The sequence below is a fragment of the Momordica charantia genome (assembly GCF_013281855.1).
Source record: "Momordica charantia cultivar OHB3-1 chromosome 1 unlocalized genomic scaffold, Mcharantia_2.0 BLBB01000001.1, whole genome shotgun sequence".
Lineage (NCBI taxonomy): Eukaryota > Viridiplantae > Streptophyta > Magnoliopsida > Cucurbitales > Cucurbitaceae > Momordica > Momordica charantia.
This window is the reverse complement of record NW_028275157.1, coordinates 17,543,779-17,561,615: the sequence shown is the minus strand read 5'-3', so window position 1 is coordinate 17,561,615 and position 17,837 is coordinate 17,543,779. Positions and strand designations below refer to the sequence as shown.

At 32.0% G+C, this 17,837-nt stretch overlaps 3 protein-coding genes across 4 annotated transcripts; 1 reads left to right on the top strand and 2 right to left on the bottom strand.

Annotated features, from left to right (window-relative positions):
• Positions 1 to 783: 783 nt before the first annotated feature.
• On the bottom strand, positions 784 to 2,426 carry LOC111005272 (RING/U-box superfamily protein). 2 transcript variants are annotated; one of them, XM_022276717.2, is made up of 2 exons: positions 2,113 to 2,426; positions 784 to 1,712 (listed from the first exon to the last, which is right to left on the bottom strand). In XM_022276717.2, the coding sequence occupies exon 2, from the start codon at positions 1,677 to 1,679 to the stop codon at positions 993 to 995; it is 687 nt and encodes a 228-aa protein (XP_022132409.1). In that variant the 5' UTR covers positions 1,680 to 1,712; positions 2,113 to 2,426; the 3' UTR covers positions 784 to 992. The 2 variants fall into 2 exon arrangements, with proteins under 2 accessions (XP_022132409.1, XP_022132410.1); XM_022276718.2 differs by lacking the exon at positions 2,113 to 2,426 and adding an exon at positions 1,824 to 2,063.
• Positions 2,427 to 7,631: 5,205 nt separating this feature from the next.
• LOC111005330 (fatty acid elongase 3-like) lies at positions 7,632 to 9,314 on the top strand. Its single transcript, XM_022276792.2, has one exon. It carries the CDS (start codon positions 8,040 to 8,042, stop codon positions 8,964 to 8,966), a length of 927 nt encoding a protein of 308 aa, XP_022132484.1. The 5' UTR covers positions 7,632 to 8,039; the 3' UTR covers positions 8,967 to 9,314.
• Positions 9,315 to 13,909: 4,595 nt separating this feature from the next.
• On the bottom strand, positions 13,910 to 15,127 carry LOC148213364 (calcium uniporter protein 3, mitochondrial-like). The gene is made up of 2 exons (XM_088125715.1): positions 14,588 to 15,127; positions 13,910 to 14,487 (listed from the first exon to the last, which is right to left on the bottom strand). The coding sequence occupies exons 1-2, from the start codon at positions 15,068 to 15,070 to the stop codon at positions 14,077 to 14,079; spliced, it is 894 nt and encodes a 297-aa protein (XP_087981841.1). The 5' UTR covers positions 15,071 to 15,127; the 3' UTR covers positions 13,910 to 14,076.
• Between the last annotated feature and the right edge of the window lie 2,710 nt (positions 15,128 to 17,837).

Genomic DNA, 17,837 nt, shown 5'->3' with positions numbered 1-17,837 from the left:
AACTGGATATTTGAACATATATGAACAAAATTAGTCTCCAATACATTATATCTGCATGCAAAAAAACCAATTGTAACCATGTTCAATTGATTTTATTCCTTTTTAATTTTGTGTCAGATTACAACTCCAAATCATTTTCAAATGCAAAGTCTATAATGCTGCCTTAGTTCAGAACCAAAAGCCAGAGTTGAAGACAACAAAAATCAAATCAAAAGAAAGAAAAGATCTGGCCCAAGCAATCAAGAAACAACACTTCAAAATGAACACCACACAAGGGTATGTTAAAGCGGGGGCGACCTTTTAGAATTCAGAATTCAAGGACGCGGTTGTACAACTTATAGAGCAAATCCTGTTCAAGTAAGGCAACAAGGCCGTGACATATTAGAGAGTAATTTTAGCATGGTCAAATCACTCTTGCCATTTTCCAAAACTAATATCATGGCAAGACGTTACTATCTTAAAATAGAAGTAATTTTGGCAAGTAATTTTTGAAAATGACAGTGAAATCACTCCCAATGAGCTGAAATTTCAAAATGGCAAACCACCAAATCGTCTATAGCAAACTTTACAGTACATTAATGAGCAAATCCTTCAACCACAATTCAGGCAAAAAAGGGCCGCCATGTCTATTAATGTGAATAACTTCAACTCGATAAATATACTAATTTTGATGCTGAGATGCATTGCACAGTCACATGGAAATATAGAAATTTTATATGGACCAGACGTAGGCAATCTTAGCTGAAATAAATTAGAGTTGAGGAGAGGTAAAGGAGTTTGGAGTGGCAGGATGTGAATATGGGGTTCGTCTGTACTAAAGAAAGAAACATCCAGAAGTCCTTGCGGATATCAATAACAAGAATTGATGGGAACCTCACAGGAAGTAACACCATCAAGCCATACATATGATCACAGAGTATTAACTAATCTACTTTTAAATACTAAATGAAATCTCTACACTTGTGCTATTTCCACTTAAATGGAAGATTATTTTACCACCAAAGCAAGGCAAGAATTACAAAGACACCAACAAGCAAAAGGAGGTTTTTCAGTACGTTATCAGCATGCTGACCTCGAATTGGCGGTTGAGGAAAATGGTGGCCATGACCCCCATGGAATGTATTGAAAGCATAGGGATAACCAGAAGTAGTTCCATAAACTGTAGCATCAGGAAATCCATGAAACTGTATGTTGAATAAAGATGGGATCAGCCCACCAAAAGCAGTAGCCAAAGTGAAGTTGCCAATCCTTGCTGTTGCCATTGGCATAAACCCACCAGTGAATCCAAACCCGTAGTTTGCAAAGTCATTGGCAACAGGGGGAGGTGCAGTTTGAGGCCTTTGCCCAGCAGGGCGATTGGGAACGTCAATACCGGGATATCTAGTTAATCTTGGGTCAGATGGTATCTTTCCCCTACCATAAAGGGGAACCAACTTCTCCTCCTGAACAACAGCCTTACAAACTGGACATTCTTGGGAATGCGAGTGATAGTGCAGCCATCTATACAGACAGGGCCAGCAATAGAGATGGCCGCAAAGAGTGATAATTGGATCTTGAGCTAACTCGAAGCAAATATTGCATTCGAAATCACCAGTGTCATTGCTGCTGCTGTCACTGTTAATGGAACAAAAGGGGTTTTGATGTGGCACGCTTGTTGATTCTCCAAACTCGTTCGCCATTCTAATTTGCCGCCCAATATCAGTAGCTACAGCCTACAATCACCGTCACCAAACGAAACAAATCAGAACAAGATTTAACAATTTCATACTATGAAGATCGAAAGCATAGTTGAAACCTAACAAAAATCCCAAAAACATGCTAACCAAGTAAGATCGGTTCTTCAATCCAGTGTGGATAGAAAAAAACAAACAAACGCGGTTCAATTTCTACTGAAAAGACAAAATAAATATCTCGGGTGGGTGATCCAGACCACACAAAAGGACAGACAAAAACAAAAATAAACCCCCAATTATGTATCCTAATCCAACACGCAAAGTGTAAACCGAATTGGTAACAACAATACATAGAATGCAAGAGGAAATGAAAAACGAACAAAGAGATCGAAGAAAAACAACTGAAATTCAACGGTAATAGAGAAGAGAGTGTACGAACCTTGAGAAGAAGGAAATCGGAAATCGCGAGAACACGATGGCGAAATCAACTCGGAAGAAAAGCGTTGGTCCTCCGGAAAAGGCAGAATCTGCGAAATCAGGAACTCCCGAAGAGAGGAGAAGAAGAATCGAGATTCCAATTTTCAAGGGCTTTGTAATATTTAATAATCTTTTCTTTAGAAATTATTATTAAATTGCCTAGTCGACGGATAACAACGCGTAAGTTACGTCGTCTCCGTCATGTACGACAAAACGCTGCGTTTTGAAGTCTACGAATCCGACGGCTCCTATTATTCCATCTTTCAGAACTCCTCGCTTCGATGAAATTTGTTTTTACAATTTAATTATTGCTGCCAATAGGTATGGGAAGCCTCACATTTAATATGTTATATAGATTCTTATTGTTATCTGTTTATTTTATTTTCATTTTAGTGTAGGACTATAAATGTAAGTTTAGAATATCAAATAGTTAATCAAATTATTTATAGAAAATAATTATTAGTCAATCAGATATTTAGTGATTAATGAATTTTTTTATTACTAATACACACTTATCTTTCTATTTAATTCAATATTTGTTGTTGATATACACAATTTTTTTGAAATTATATTGGGAAAAACCCCAAAATAAATGAAAATTCATTTGAAAAAATGCCACTTTGTCTTTTGAGTTGCTGCAAGTGGTTTCGAACTCACTTTTTTTATTTTTTCTTAACATGCAAACCTTTCAAAATTCCCTTTGAAACATTCTTCTATATTTCAAATTAATTTTAGCTCTTTTTTTACAGTAAAATTAATTTTAACTCTTAAACTTCTATCTCTCAAGTCTCAACTCTACGTAAAGTAAGAAAAATAAAATTGAGATGATATAGAGGTACTATATCGAAACCCTTGACAAACCTTTACTTCTGTCCAAAAATAAAAAATAAAAAACAAAAAACAAACTTTTACTTCTGTCCAAAAAATAAAATAAAAAACAAAAAACAAACTTTTATCGTCTTTGTCTCTTTTTTTCTTTTTTAATATAATATTTATAGGTGGAGATTCGAACTCACAGCCTACCTTAACCTTAATCAATTGGGTTATGCTACTGTTAGCCAATAATTATCTACTAAATTGATAAAGAAAGGCCAAAAATTAAGGTATTAACCATCTCACTTAAAAAATGTCTTTTAATTTTAGTATAACTCAATTAGTTAAAGTATTTATACAATCATCTTAAAATGTTAACGGTTCAAATCTCCACCTTCACATTAAACTTAAAAAAAAAAAAAAAACAGGTAAGCTAAGTGACATCTATTTAAGGAACACATCAACGTCGATATCAGAAGAAAAAAAATTGAAACCAATCAAATCTATTAAAACAAAGTTTGTCAACTGCCCTTTTTTATTTAATAGTTTAGATAATCGAATTGGCCTACCATCATAGTTCGAATTGAATTGTAGGTATCATTGTGGCCAACAATTTTATTAACCAAGCGATTGAGCTATCTTTAACTATCAAACCAAACAAACATGTTAGCTAAACAATCTACTAACTGGTTAGCTAATTATATTTACAAGCAGTCTCAAGAACCAACATTCACCTAAATGCACTATAAGAGTAACCGAGTCCATCTAAATGCACCACATTCATCTAAATTCATGCTACAGTACATGCTTGTACCTTAAACGTTACAATACCCCAAATCTATCTGTAGAGCTTAACATTCTCAAACTATAGATACCGAACCCGCACTCCAAACGTCCCCTAAAAGCCATCGAACATGAAACTCGAGGGGAACTTTATCATGGGCACATATATGGCAAGGAAAATGAGCTAATATTACGTGACACCTAAGAATGAGTCATAGTAGGACACAATGTCTGGTGAGGCCAACTATAATATGGCATGAGGCCCCATCTACAATGCAAAATGTCACCCATCAAATCATAGCGCACACATTTACATTATTTTTAATCCCTGAATGTTAAATATTTAATTATATACTTTATTGAGGATAATTTTGGGTTTGAAAATGGAGGCCCATTTAACTCTTTAAATTGATGTCCATTACCTTCTGAATGCGAAATCCAATATAATAATAAAATTAGTTAATATCAACCGAGCTTAATGATTAAGGTTTGTCTTTATTGTGAATGAATGGCCTGAATCAACACCTCGTATTATTTTATATCTTTTAAATAAATTACTGTAAAAGATTATGACTTCGAATATCACACGTACGTACGTGTTGTACTAAAATAAATTATAAAAGAAGACAGTAAACAGCATAACACACTAAATTAGAGATTATTATAATTATAGTTAATTAATAAGTATCAAATTAGTTGGTAGCTTCATTCCAAAAATAAAAAAATTAAAATAGTTGGTACTAATTAATAAGTATCAAATTATTTGGTAGTTTCATTAAAAAAAAAAATGTTGGTAGTTGGTTTATCATCATAATTGGATTGTTAATGTAATTTTACATGGTGGTAGGTGGATCGCAGGTACTGATATTCTAATTTTTTTTAAAAATCAATCAGTGGTTATTGATTTTTCTATTAAAAAGTACTATATATATAGTTTGCTTTTATAGGACATACACATATTCAAAACATAGTAATACAGAGAAAAATGATGAATTATCTGTTAATTATAAATAAAAAAATTTAAAATATTATTTTGGTAATATATGCATCTCATGATCTTAATCTCTAAACTTAAAAAATTATTCTATTTTTGTTATTAAACTTTTAAAATTTTTAGTAAAAAGTATGTAGAAAGACACGTCATAAATTATTAAACAGAAATGGACGCGAAGTTTGAGGCCGTGGCCCTCCCTAGTCTCAGTTTTGGGGTGTAAATAATATGTGTCCATGTCTCTTTATTGCTAAAGCTCATGTTTCCAAATTTAATAATTGTAAATTATGGGACCTAAATCCAACATAATATCGCACCATCCATCCACATATGCCTCAAGTATATTTTATGTTTTTTTTCTTAAACTAAATTATAGCGGGGACATAAATTGATTGAACTAAAATCACATGTGCCACAAATCAATTTGTTTAGTCTAATGAATTATTCAAACTGAATTGATTATTTTTTTTTGTATAACATGTGGAGGTGGGGAACAAACTCACAATTTCATGGTTTGAAATATATATTAATTACCGTCGATGATTAATTATTGAAGAAGGACCAAATCAATTTAAATACATTTCGTTTAATTAATTTTTATTTATTTATATAGGTTGGTTGAAAATACAACATAAAATCATCCAGAAATTTTGAAATGAATGCAATTAATTTGAATGAAATACCTAAGGCCTGAAATGTTAGGAAATCTTTAAAATAAAAAAAAAAAAGATTTGATATCACTAAAAATTCAATGAAAATAAACAAATCATCGCATAATTAGTAACAATCTAAAAAAAAGTTTGGATTAAAAAAATGTCACTTCGCACAAAACGTTGAGGTGTATTTTAATATGTTAGGCATGCTTGCAAAAGAAAAATGAAACATTGGTTACATAAATAAATAATTCTATACAGTTAGATTTCACATAAAATTATTATATTAGTTCAAGTTCATCACCATCTCACCGCAATTAATTAGTTTGATTTAGTTTGTAGAATCCATAATCATGCGTGGAATAAAATTGGGACGCTTACTAAACCACTCATATTTCACGGTTCTAAATTTGATAGTTCTTTATTTTTTGAAAAAATAGAAAAAATATCTCTTTCTTTTATTTTTACATTTCTGTTTTTTATATATCAAAGCTTTAATGCGGTATATATTACCGATTGTAGTTGCAGTTAGTTGATTATTTCTGGTATATCTTTGATCACTTATTTAATTTTTCACATCCGTGTAAGTGTATTTTGACCTATAAATAAGTCTGTGTTATCTTTAATAAAAAGGTGGAGAATTACTTTTATTTTTTAATTGGTATTATTTAATTATAGGTTTACATGTTTTTGCAGTTTTTTTTTTTTTTATCTTTTTTGCTTTGATCCCGACTATAAGATTCAACCTTTTTTCTTTGCCTTATGTTGTAGAAAATAATAATAATAATAATAATAATTTTAATGTTAGTCAAACAAAAAATGAATATTAACCGGTCAACGACTAAATAATTATTGCGCATAGCAAAACCAAATTTATTCAATTTTCGTTAATTTAGAAGGCCTATTGCTGCTTGGGAAGTAGGGAGGAATTCTTGTTCCATCAACACGTGGCAGTGGCAGCCGATAATTGATCACCAAGCAAAAATTACAACGGAATGAAACCAAAAATTTTGTTCGAATCTAACTCCACTGCAGCAATCCAACTTATTTTTAATAAAATTGAAACCCTAAATGAAGAATAAACTTGAGTTCATAAAATCCCAAAAATTGCTACCGATTTCTTTAATTCATCTTTTTGAGAGACATACAAATTTAAGGTTTGCCAATTGAAAAGGAGAAAATATAAAAATAGATTTTTTCTTTTAAATAATAATAAGTTGTAAGATATGTAATAGGCTTATTTTCAAATTCATGGCCCATTTCCCAGCATTAGAGGTTGTTGGCTCTGGCAAAATCAGTTTATTGCTTTGTCAGGTTCCACCGGACTGGTCTTGTCCATATCTATTTAATGAACTTCCTTTTTATCTCAAAAAGAACAAAAAAAGAGAGAAAGAATTTTATTAAAAAAGAAATAGGGATGATACAGTAATACTTTATGAGATTATTTTACAATTCAACCTTACCCTTGGATAAATCTCCAAATTCAGTATAGCTCAATCTCCAACGTGCATGAAGGATATCCGTCATCTCACATGTTTGTATTAAAAAAAAATATTATTCCACCACCTACACACGAAGAGAAGAGTAAATTTCTTCCTTTTGTTTTATTTATTTCTGGAAGCCAATAGAAATATACTGCCAAGTTCCAAAAAAACAAAAATTGTACAGTTAAAAATAACTTATTTTAAAAAATTGAAAAATATTAGTTTAGATATCATCGTCTAATTTCTAGAAAAAAGAATATTTCATAATATAGATATTCGTCAATATTTATTCTGTAAAAGTGTATGTTTTGAAATTGAAGCTGTTTCAATTGTAATCCATTGATCGTAGGCACGATGATAGTGATAGCGGCTCCACATTTAAGACATCATATTTTCAATCTCTTTGCATTTTTTTAAATTAAAATTTTAGGATATGTATTTAAATTATGTATTTAATATTTTATGAGAAACTTCACTTTATAGTAAACATAAAATTGTTGTTGTTGTTTTTTTTTTCCATTTACATTGATGATGAGTTAGTTAATATGTCGTATTTTATGGATGCATGGGTTGATTAAAAAAAATAGAAAACTTTGAAATTTTAAGAAGCATTTTGTGAATTATGGATTATTCATGAGGCATAGAAATTAATTTGAAATTTAAAAATCATGGAAATAAAATTGAAATTAGCCTGAAACCAAATTAAAACGTAACCTACTTTAAAATTTAAGTTGAAAGGCAAGGATTATTATTATTAATTTTAATTCTCACGAGTTTCACGTGTGAAATCCAGGAGAGGGACGGGAGGGGAGCACCGTAGACGGTGTGTGGCGGTAGTGTAATTTGATAAAAGTGTAGGGATTAGGGATTAAAAGGAAATGGAGATAAGGCAGGCACGTGCGAGAGAGGTAGGACACGTGTGATAGGGTTAAAAAGAAAAAGGAAAACCTATTTGCAAGTTTCAAACCACTCGTTTACGCTACAAAAACGGCCCCCCAACGCTCAGGAATTGTTTTCCCCATTTTGATTTGTTTACCAGTTTCAGATTCTCCCATGGAAATTTTTCTCCCAATTCCCCAAATCCGCATTCTGTTTGCCTGCCGACGATTTTGACGCCAATCGATCGTTTTTCTGTCACCGTCGGCGGCGATTCCCCGTCGGAATCATGCCGATCAAGGATTTGACCTACTGGCTGTCGGAGCACCCATCGATCGTCGGATTCCGGTGGAGCCACAGCCATTCGTGGGGATCCACATGGTCCTTCCTCTTCTCCTCCATAGCTTTCTACCTCGTCTTCTCCACCGCCCTCCATCTCTTCCTCTGCCTCCTCCTCCGCCCCGGCCGCCCCGTCCCTCTGGGCCCCATCCCCGCCATTCATTGCCTCTCCATGGCCCTAATCTCCGCCCTCATCTCCGCCGGGATCCTCCTCTCCTCCGCCGCCGAGATCCGCGACACCCGCTGGTTCTGGCGGCGCTCCAAAACCCCATTCCAGTGGCTCCTCTGTTTCCCCTTAGGCACCCGCCCCTCCGGCCGCGTCTTCTTCTGGTCCTACATCTACTACCTCTCCCGATTCTTCCACATGTTCCGTTCAATTTTCACCATTCTTCGGCGGCGGAAGCTCTCCTTCTTCCACCTCTTCAACCATTCGATTTCCACATTCATGTCGTTCATGTGGCTTGAGTTTTCGCAGTCGTTTCAGGTTCTGGCGATTCTGTCCACTTCGATGGTGTACGCGGTGGTGTACGGGTACAGATTCTGGACGGCGATCGGATTGCGGAGGGCCTGCTTCCCCTTTGTGGTGAATTGCCAAATCGTTCTTATGGGTTGCAATTTGGCCTGCCATGTGGGCGTCCTGATGCTCCATTTTATGAAGGGTGGGTGCAACGGAATCGGGGCTTGGAGCTTCAACTCTGTCCTCAACGGTGCCGTTTTGCTGCTTTTCTTGAACTTCTATTTGAAAATTCATCGGGGCATGGGGAAGAAGATGGCCGATTCTTCGTGTCTGCAGGCCATCAAGCAAAAGCCCTGTTCTGGGAATCTGGAGAATCAATCCATGGAGGCTGAAAATTTGAAAAAGAACAAGAATCAGTAATTAGATCTGTTTAGGAAATGGAACTGAAATGCCCCTCGGTTTTTGGTGTATCATGTATATGTATTGCGGCAGAGGGTGAGAAAGTGAGGGAAAAAACAACTTTTTGGCCACTGTGTTGGTAGGGTACGTCGGTGGGTGGGCGTTTGGAAGCCGAGAAAATGGAAAAGAAAATTGTGAATTTTGGTTGTGTAGAGACTTGAGAGGTAAATATATGTACATGTAATGTGTAGAGGTTTATGGCTGTGTAGCGTTTAGGCTTTTTAGGATGAAGAATAAATGATTTCATCTTCAAATGTATCTAAAATGGCACCAAATGATATGCACTTCAAAAGGGCAAATTGATTCTGAGATCTCTGTCTTCCTACTTTCATTTCATCAGGTCCCATAAAACTTTCTGCTTTTTCAATCTCTCAATTCTAAAGTAGGGGGAGAATAACTTCATTTAATTTTAATTTCACCCAACACGCCTCGTACTAATAGAATTGTTCATTCTCTCGAAGGGACTTTATACACATTTCTACCAACTCGTGTATATGTATATATATATATTTTTTCTTTTTTTTTAGACAATTCTAACGACCCAAGGATGGGACAGAAATTATTAATAATGATGGGTCACAAAAAAGTGTTTTTTTTTCTCTCTATATTATTCATATCTTAAGAGTGGAAATAAAATTTCCACGTAATGGTCCCCTCGAAAATGGTTGGTGAGCTGCCTTAAAAAAAAGATTGGGGTAAAGGATTCCCCCAACATTTTTTTTTAAGGGATGGGACATGAAAAAGAAAATGAGTAGAGTAAATTATTTGAAGGTTATTCAATTTTAGTTTCTAAACTTTTAAATATCTTAATTTAATCTTTAAATTTTATATTTATTTGTCCTCAAACTTTTAAAATACTCATTTTAATCGTTTAAGGTTATTTTTTCTTTAACAAGTGGATATTGTGGCTTTGGTGGCATGTATTTGTTTTGACGTGTACATATATTTGAACTACACACGCTCAAATTGGTCATCGCAATGATGAAAATAATTATTTAAATAACTAAAATAAGATTTTTTTTTTTTGAGAAAACTAAAATAGATTTAAACCATATTTTTTTACCGTGGCTGATTAATACCCACTTTGTCCGTTTTAGTAGCATCTTGCATTTTAGAAGAAAATTAGTGATTAGAAAAACAATTATCTGCATATTGTATTTGTAATTTAATCATAAAATAAGAGGTAATTTTAAATATATATATATATATATATATGTAAAATTTGATGGAAATTGACAAATTAGCCGGACATAACATTTTAATTTGTTTTTCAACATGTTGTTCTCTGCCAGAGAAGTATTTTGAGAAATTTGTTTTCTCAAAAAACATCATAATCAAACCCTGTCATTTTTTCATCTTTTTGTTGGTACACCTATTAATATAATATTCAACGATCGCTTAATAATAATTTTTTAAGTACAGATAGGGAATTCAATACCCAACTTTTATAAAAGAAGTAAGATGTCTTAATGTTAAATTATATTGAGGTTTGCCTCGACTAATGGTAATTATTTATTAATATCATTATATTGTTGTTTAATTCAAGATTTTATATTTAAAAATATTATTACTATTTTTATTAAAGAATACTCTCTCGAGTAGTCTCACCAAAACAAATATTTCTTATAAAATAAAATCCCCAAAGGTATTAAAGCAACGAGACTACAATACAAAGAAATGTAGCTTTCCTATTATAGAAGAAAAAAAGGTTCTTGAAGGATATAATAAAATATTTCTTCTTTAGTAGAGTAAATAAATAAAACAGTGAAAAAAATATTTAAATAAAAATGTGTTTTATTTAAAATGGAAGAATTATATGTCATGGGTGACGATGAGGAATTGGCTTAACCCAATCTTTCGCTCTCATGATAAAATATAAAAACGTGATTTTATATTTTGTGGATGTGTCTAAAAACTATAAATTAGACACAAAGGAAAGATTAATTAAACACTATTTGGTAATGTTGTTTAGGATAATTTTCCCACAGGGAAATGGAGGGAGATTCGGATTCTCTAGAATCGAAGGGATGATTTGAGAGGACTTTTTTCGTCTTTTCGATTTCTACTTGACTCCTCATGTAATCTCTAGTGTCTACACTAGGGATGAGTTTCGTTGACGTATTTGATATTTTTTTAATCAAATTTTAAAATTAAATCCATAATTTAAAAAAATGTTCAATATGTTTAATAATATATTTGTAAATAAGTAACCTCAACATTTAGTTTAATTCAAAATATTATTAATTAATTTATTAAAATATATTTATAAGCTTTGTAGAATTAATTGTTTATAATATAATATGATATAATTATAATATATTATATTTTACTCATACTAATTTTAACAAAAATAAAATAGGTTTATAACATAATCTTTTTAAAGTTTCAAATTCAAAATAGGAAAAGAACATAAATTTATTTTTAAAATTTTTCATTATCTATATTATAGAATAAAAAAATAGTTTTTAAAAACACATATGCAAAGCATATATTAATGGAATATTTGATTTAGTGAAAATACAATCCTATATCCTACTCTTTTGATAAAAATTTATAACCGAGATGACAATGGGGTGGGGTGGGGTGGGGTGAGATGGGGCGGGGCGGGGCCGGGAGCCATCCCCATCCCCGTGCCACTCAAGAACTTTTCCACCATCCCTATCCTGTCCTCGAAATTTTAGAGAATGGACGAGTGGGGATTCCTCGATAAAAATTTTAATTTATATTATTTTTTATTTATCCTATGTGTGTTAAAAAGTAAAAGAAAAAAAATGGTTAAATGGCCATTGGGTTTAGACTTTAAAAAAAATTAAAAATTATTTATTAAAACTAATATATATTAATATTATTGTATATAAAATATAAAAATTTATAAAATATTAAACAAGGCAGGGTTAGGGACCGGGACGAGGCGAGGAGACCTTTCCCGTCTCCATCGGGATCCCGATTAGAATTCCCGATTTGACCCCGTCCCTTAGCAAAATGGGATTTCTCTCAGAAAAATGAGATTTTTCCCCTCATGATGGAACCTCAAATCTAACCAAAATTAGATTAATTTGGCATCTTTTCTTACTTATTCTTGTTCTCTTGATTTGAAGTGAGTTTCTTGTAAATTTAGTGAGGAGTCGAGTAATTTTAGTTTATCTTGCTATTTTCTTCTTTCTTTTACTCATTTAGTCTTTATTGTAATTTAATTAATTGTAGATTTGATTTTTCGGTTGTGGTAAAATCTAACTATTAAATTATTAATTAAAGGGAAAAAAGAAGGCATGTTGAGGTGTTGTGCTACAGCATTACTATTTAGCCATTTGGTACGCAAACTGGAGCTCACTTCGGTGAGCTGTTGGGTGACGCAGATTCTGTTTACAAAATGTTCATTATTATTATTGTTACTTTTTATTTTATGACCTTAAAAATGCCATTATACGAAAAACAAAAAGGCCAAAAAAAAAAAAACTGAGACTTGTGTAGTAAATTGTGAATAATTTTAGTTTAATTTCAGTGCATTTGTTTCCAACTTCAACGTGAATTAAACTCATTTCATCACTCAAATTATTTTTATTTTATTTTTCAATTTTTATTATTTTTTACTCACACTAAATATGCTTTTTCTTTTACGATTCAATCTCAATTTTTCAATACTCACTCTTTTATTTTTCTATCCTCTGAATTTTCTTCACATCTCAATCTCAAATTCTCCAAGAAGTCGAAATTCTCATTCAATCTCTCTCATCTCCTTTAACTTAGTTAAGATAATGATGATCAGAAATGATTAATAAAACATAATTAAACTATTTATTGAACTTTAATTAACTGACTCAAACAAATTTCGACATTCTACAAGTATATTGGTCGTATCGCTAGATATAGGATGGTTAAAAGGGATAAATTATAGCCTAATTAAAACTAAAGTTTAAATCTTAATTACTAATTTGAACAACTTTTATCAATTTTCACAAATTCAATGATTTTCCTCAAAATTTTTATCCTACATGACATTTTGAACTTTGTTTCCTTCTCGAGAGTACTTAAGATTGAATATTAACTTGTTTGAACTCTGAAAAATGTTAAAATTTGTGGAAATACAAGTAGGTTCATGTCTTATGCTTTTTCTTGTAAAAATAGGAAACTGAACTAATTGCATGTTTTAAAGCTAGGCATTCATAGACATATGTTAAGCTTGGATTAAAAACTGGAGTTCCATAATTATAAATAATTTTTGGCCATTTATTTTGAAATTTTCAGTTACTGCACATTGTTGTAGCATTGCACATCAACCCGGACCTAAAAATAGTAATGTAATTTCGTAGCCAACATATTCATTGGCATATACTCCTTCTCTCGAGGTTGGAAGTTCGATCCCTCATATAGTTGTGATGAAAAAAAATGTAATTTTGTAGATTCTATAGCAACTTAATCAATCGACTTTTGTCTTCAACTGTGGTCAAATTCTAGTTTCATTTTCTTAGAATGCAAATTTGCATCAGAATTAGTTAATAGTTGAGTCTCAATTTTACAAAATTTGCACTAATTAGTCCTGGAAGGCAAATCAACCTTGATTCACCAATTACCATCTACAATTAATAATTTTTGCACATCACTAACTCACAGCTTTAACTTATAGAAGCAAACTGTTTGACCTAATCCATAGTCCCATGCACCAATCACAAAGGCTTACAGGAGTCAAAAATGAAAAAACTAGAGTCAAACATTTCAAAACTAGCTCTTTTTAATTTCCACATGGGTTAGGCCAATTAATGTATGGTTCTTTCTCAAGGCCCAATGTATAATCTTCAAGCCCATACCTTAACTAGGCTCGAATCACCTTAATCACATAATTAGGCCGAATGTTATTTTCTTATCTTAATTAGACAAACAAACAAACAGTTCAAACCTCTCCAAAAAAAAAAAAAAAAAAATTAGATCCATTGAATTAACCCAAAAGGGTACAGTGAAGAGGCATTAGATGGATCGAGTTAATTAATTTTCACATAAAGAATTAGTGAAACTCAGATCAGTTGGATGGGATGGGAGTCAAAAAGGAAGTATATATATATATATATATATACTTTTAATTATTAATCTGCATATTATTTTCTGATCGGAGGCGGTTGTATTTTGGGAGGTCAAAATTGCGGTGGTTGATGAGGCGCGTCTGCTTGGCTCGGAAGCGGCTTTGGTAGAGGGCTTGGAAGGACGGCTCCTTGGAGGTTCTGAGGAAGAACGCGTATCCACCCACGAAGTACGTGGACGTGAGGAAGTAGCAGATTGGCTCCATCACGTCCCACGTCAGGTCCCAAAATGTGAGCCTCATCAGTGCCGCCGTCTGAGCCACCACCAAACCCAGCCCCCACCACAGCTCCCGCCGAACCTCCTCCCCAGCCTTCTTGTCTATCACGCCCTTCTCTTTCTCCATTTTTTCCAGCTCTTCACTGCTGCTCGTTACCGCCGTCGGAATCAGCCCTCCTATCGCTTTCGCCATCTGATCATTAATTAAATTTACACAATTCATCAGTTTTTAGCTTTTTGCTTTTAGGTTGAATAATATTTATTAGTCTTTGACATGGTTTCAGAACTCTTACCTGTTCGGGATGGAGAAAGACTAGGTTTCCCAGAACGATAACTGCTCCGGAATCATCGAGCCTTTTCGCCAACTCGGCACCGTAATTCTCATCTCCGTCCGAGCAATCTTCGCCGCAAATCCTCACAAATTCCTGATACGTAATACAGCTCCTCGAGATCTCCTTCAGCTTGGTCTTCAATCTCACCACCTCCACCAACCTCACCAACTTCCTCGTCTCCTCCACCGAAATCGCCGGCGCCGGCGCCACCAGGCCATCCAGCAGAATCCTCTCACGCGACGTCATCTTCTCCATCAGATTACGCAATACGACGGCGGGCGGCGGGAAGCTGGTGGCGGGAGGGTGAAAATTGTTGTTCGGCCTGATCGGGTGGAGGAATCTCCGGCGATCTCCGGGGTCCAGTGCGGCGGCAGTGGGTATAGTGGTGCGGCGAATGGTGGAATTTCTGAAGATACGGTGAGCTAGGGTTTTGAAGGACGCCATTGCAGCAGAATTGGGGGGGGAAGGAAAAGAGAATGAGGGATGGATGGAAGAAGTTGAAGTTAGGTGTATTATTATTATTATTTCTGATTTTATTTGTTTATATATAGGTGTACTCCGCCCGCACGCCGCGTCTTCACAGCAAAATTAGTAACGTAAGAGATTAAATATATAACGGAAAAGGAAAAAACAACTTTTCCTTTTTCTTTTTTTATTTTTATTTTTATTTTCCTCTTCCGACTCGGACTCGGAAAAAGATTAATTTTCTATGTTGGTTGGATAATACGTGAGATTTTGAGTTTTCGGTTTTCATAAGAGATTTTGAGTTTATCTACTAAAGTCACGTACGCGGCAGCCGGGCGATGATGATAAGGAGAGTTGTTATTTTGATGATTAGGAAATCAAACGAAATCAACAAAAACTTAAATAATTAATTAATTAATTTTAAATTTCAGGATTTTAACCTTAAATTTTAATTTAATTTCTATCGTGTGAGTTAACTTTGAATTTAATCAATGTAGCTTATTTAAACCTTACAAATTGTTTATGAACTATTATCCAATACAAACCTGTTATTATGTAAAATGAAAAATTAATAGTAAAGTTTATTACTCACCGAGTTTGGTTAAACTACATGAATCAATTTGAAACTTTTTAAAATTATATTGAACTAAAATCAAACTATGAGAATCAAATTGAAATTTTTAAAAATATTGAGACATAATGAAGATAAATTCATATCATAGATACTCAATTGAAATTTTTAAAACAACCAATATTAAAATTGAGATGCCTCGAAATCATTCGGACCAATGTTTTAGTTTAACTTGAAAAAACCTCAAACACACATATATATATTTATTATGAAACTTAGGTAGCTAATGAAAAAAAATACTAAAAATAAGAAAAAGAAATTGTTTCCTTTTAGGTAGAATTATAAGTTTTGTTCCCAATTATTTAAACATTAGGTCCGTATACCTCTAAATTTAAAAAAACTAGAGACATTAAACTATAGTTATTGTCTCCAAATACCAAAAAGAAAAAATAAAGAAAAAAATGAATATGAAAATCTATGAGATAGGATTTGGATGAAACAATATCAAATAACCATAGTTTTCCAGATTACAAATAAATAATTAGATATAATTAGAGCTAAATTAGATTTGAGTTGGATAATAAGATTGAATTAACTATGCACCTAAAACTCTAATTTATCCAACTAATTATCATGCTATCAGAAATAAAATTTATCTAATAAAGCATCACATTGACATTTTAATATAATTGAGATATGAGGACTGAAGATAAGCATAATCTAAAATCTAAAAATGTAATCATTTTTTTAAATTCAATGATTTAATAAACAAATGAAACTTATATTGTTAAATTTTTACCATAGGTTTCGAGTCAAAGCTAATTTTTAAATTTTATAATTTTATAACACAAAACACTATTTGAAAATTGAAACTTGTATTTTCAATTCAGTCAGGCATTTGAGAGCAAAAAACACGTGGTAAATGGAAATGGCATTTGAATGTAAAATTATTATTTTGACAAAAAAAAAAAAACAATTAATAATAAAGGGAAAAAAATCGGACTTTCAACTTTGACATTTTTTAGTCGGCACCGGCAGTCAGGTCGCAACGTTATGTATGTGGCGACACGTCTGCGTGAAAAACAAACATATCTATCATGCCTGATTTAAAAAAAGGAAAAAAAAGGGAAAAACGAAAAAAAAAAAAAACCCAACAAAAATCATCTCTATTGCTTTTAAATTTAGAGAAAATTAGAAAAATAATACAAATAATTACGAATTTTACTTTTTTAATACAAGTGAATGGACAACTCATGATCTCTTGACTAGAGATCATTAACCGATACAAATAATTTCTGAGTTAAATTAATGTCGAATATATATTTTTATATGTTATGAGATTTAAAATTTTATAAAAATGATATAACTTATTAAAAACTACTTTTGTAACATTTATAAAAAATAAAAGTAAGGATATATTTATAAATACATATTTATTTTATGTTATTATAGTATAATTTTCATTCAATTTTTTATGGGTAAAACTAAGCGAATTAATTACAAACTTTAGTTTTTAATTTCTTTTATAATTTATGCTAATTAAGTATCATAGCAGTCACTAATTTTAATATTTATCAATCAAAATTTGTATAATTAATATTTTTTTTAAATGTAGATAGATAATGTGAAGTTTTTTTGTTCCTCGAGTACTATAAGGTGAAGTTTTTGAAACCATAGGAATTTAATTTATATAAAAAACACCAAAATATGATGAATTATAACATGTAATTACTCAACAAGATAATACTAATGTTCTAAAAAAATGATTGTTACTTTATTTATAATTATAAGTACTTTTGTAAAAATTGTTTGATGAATAATAACACAATTATTTTAATGTTTGATTTTTATTGTTGAAACTTTTCAATAAACATTTAAATAATCATTTGTTTTATTTTATATTTTTAAAAATTATGTTTAGAAACACTACTCCCACCAGTGTTTATTTATCTTAATAATCTTAATATCTAATTGAAAGATTTTTAAAATCTAAGTTAAAATTAAAGAAATTAAAAAATAGTTTTAAAAAAATTATTTAAAATTTGGATAAGAATTAAAATGTATTTTTTAAAGGAGGTGAAAAATAAAAACGTACTAAGGAAATGATATAAATCAAACATAATTTTTAAAAGTACAAATTTAAAGTGAAACAATTTTCAAACAGAAATTCAAAAT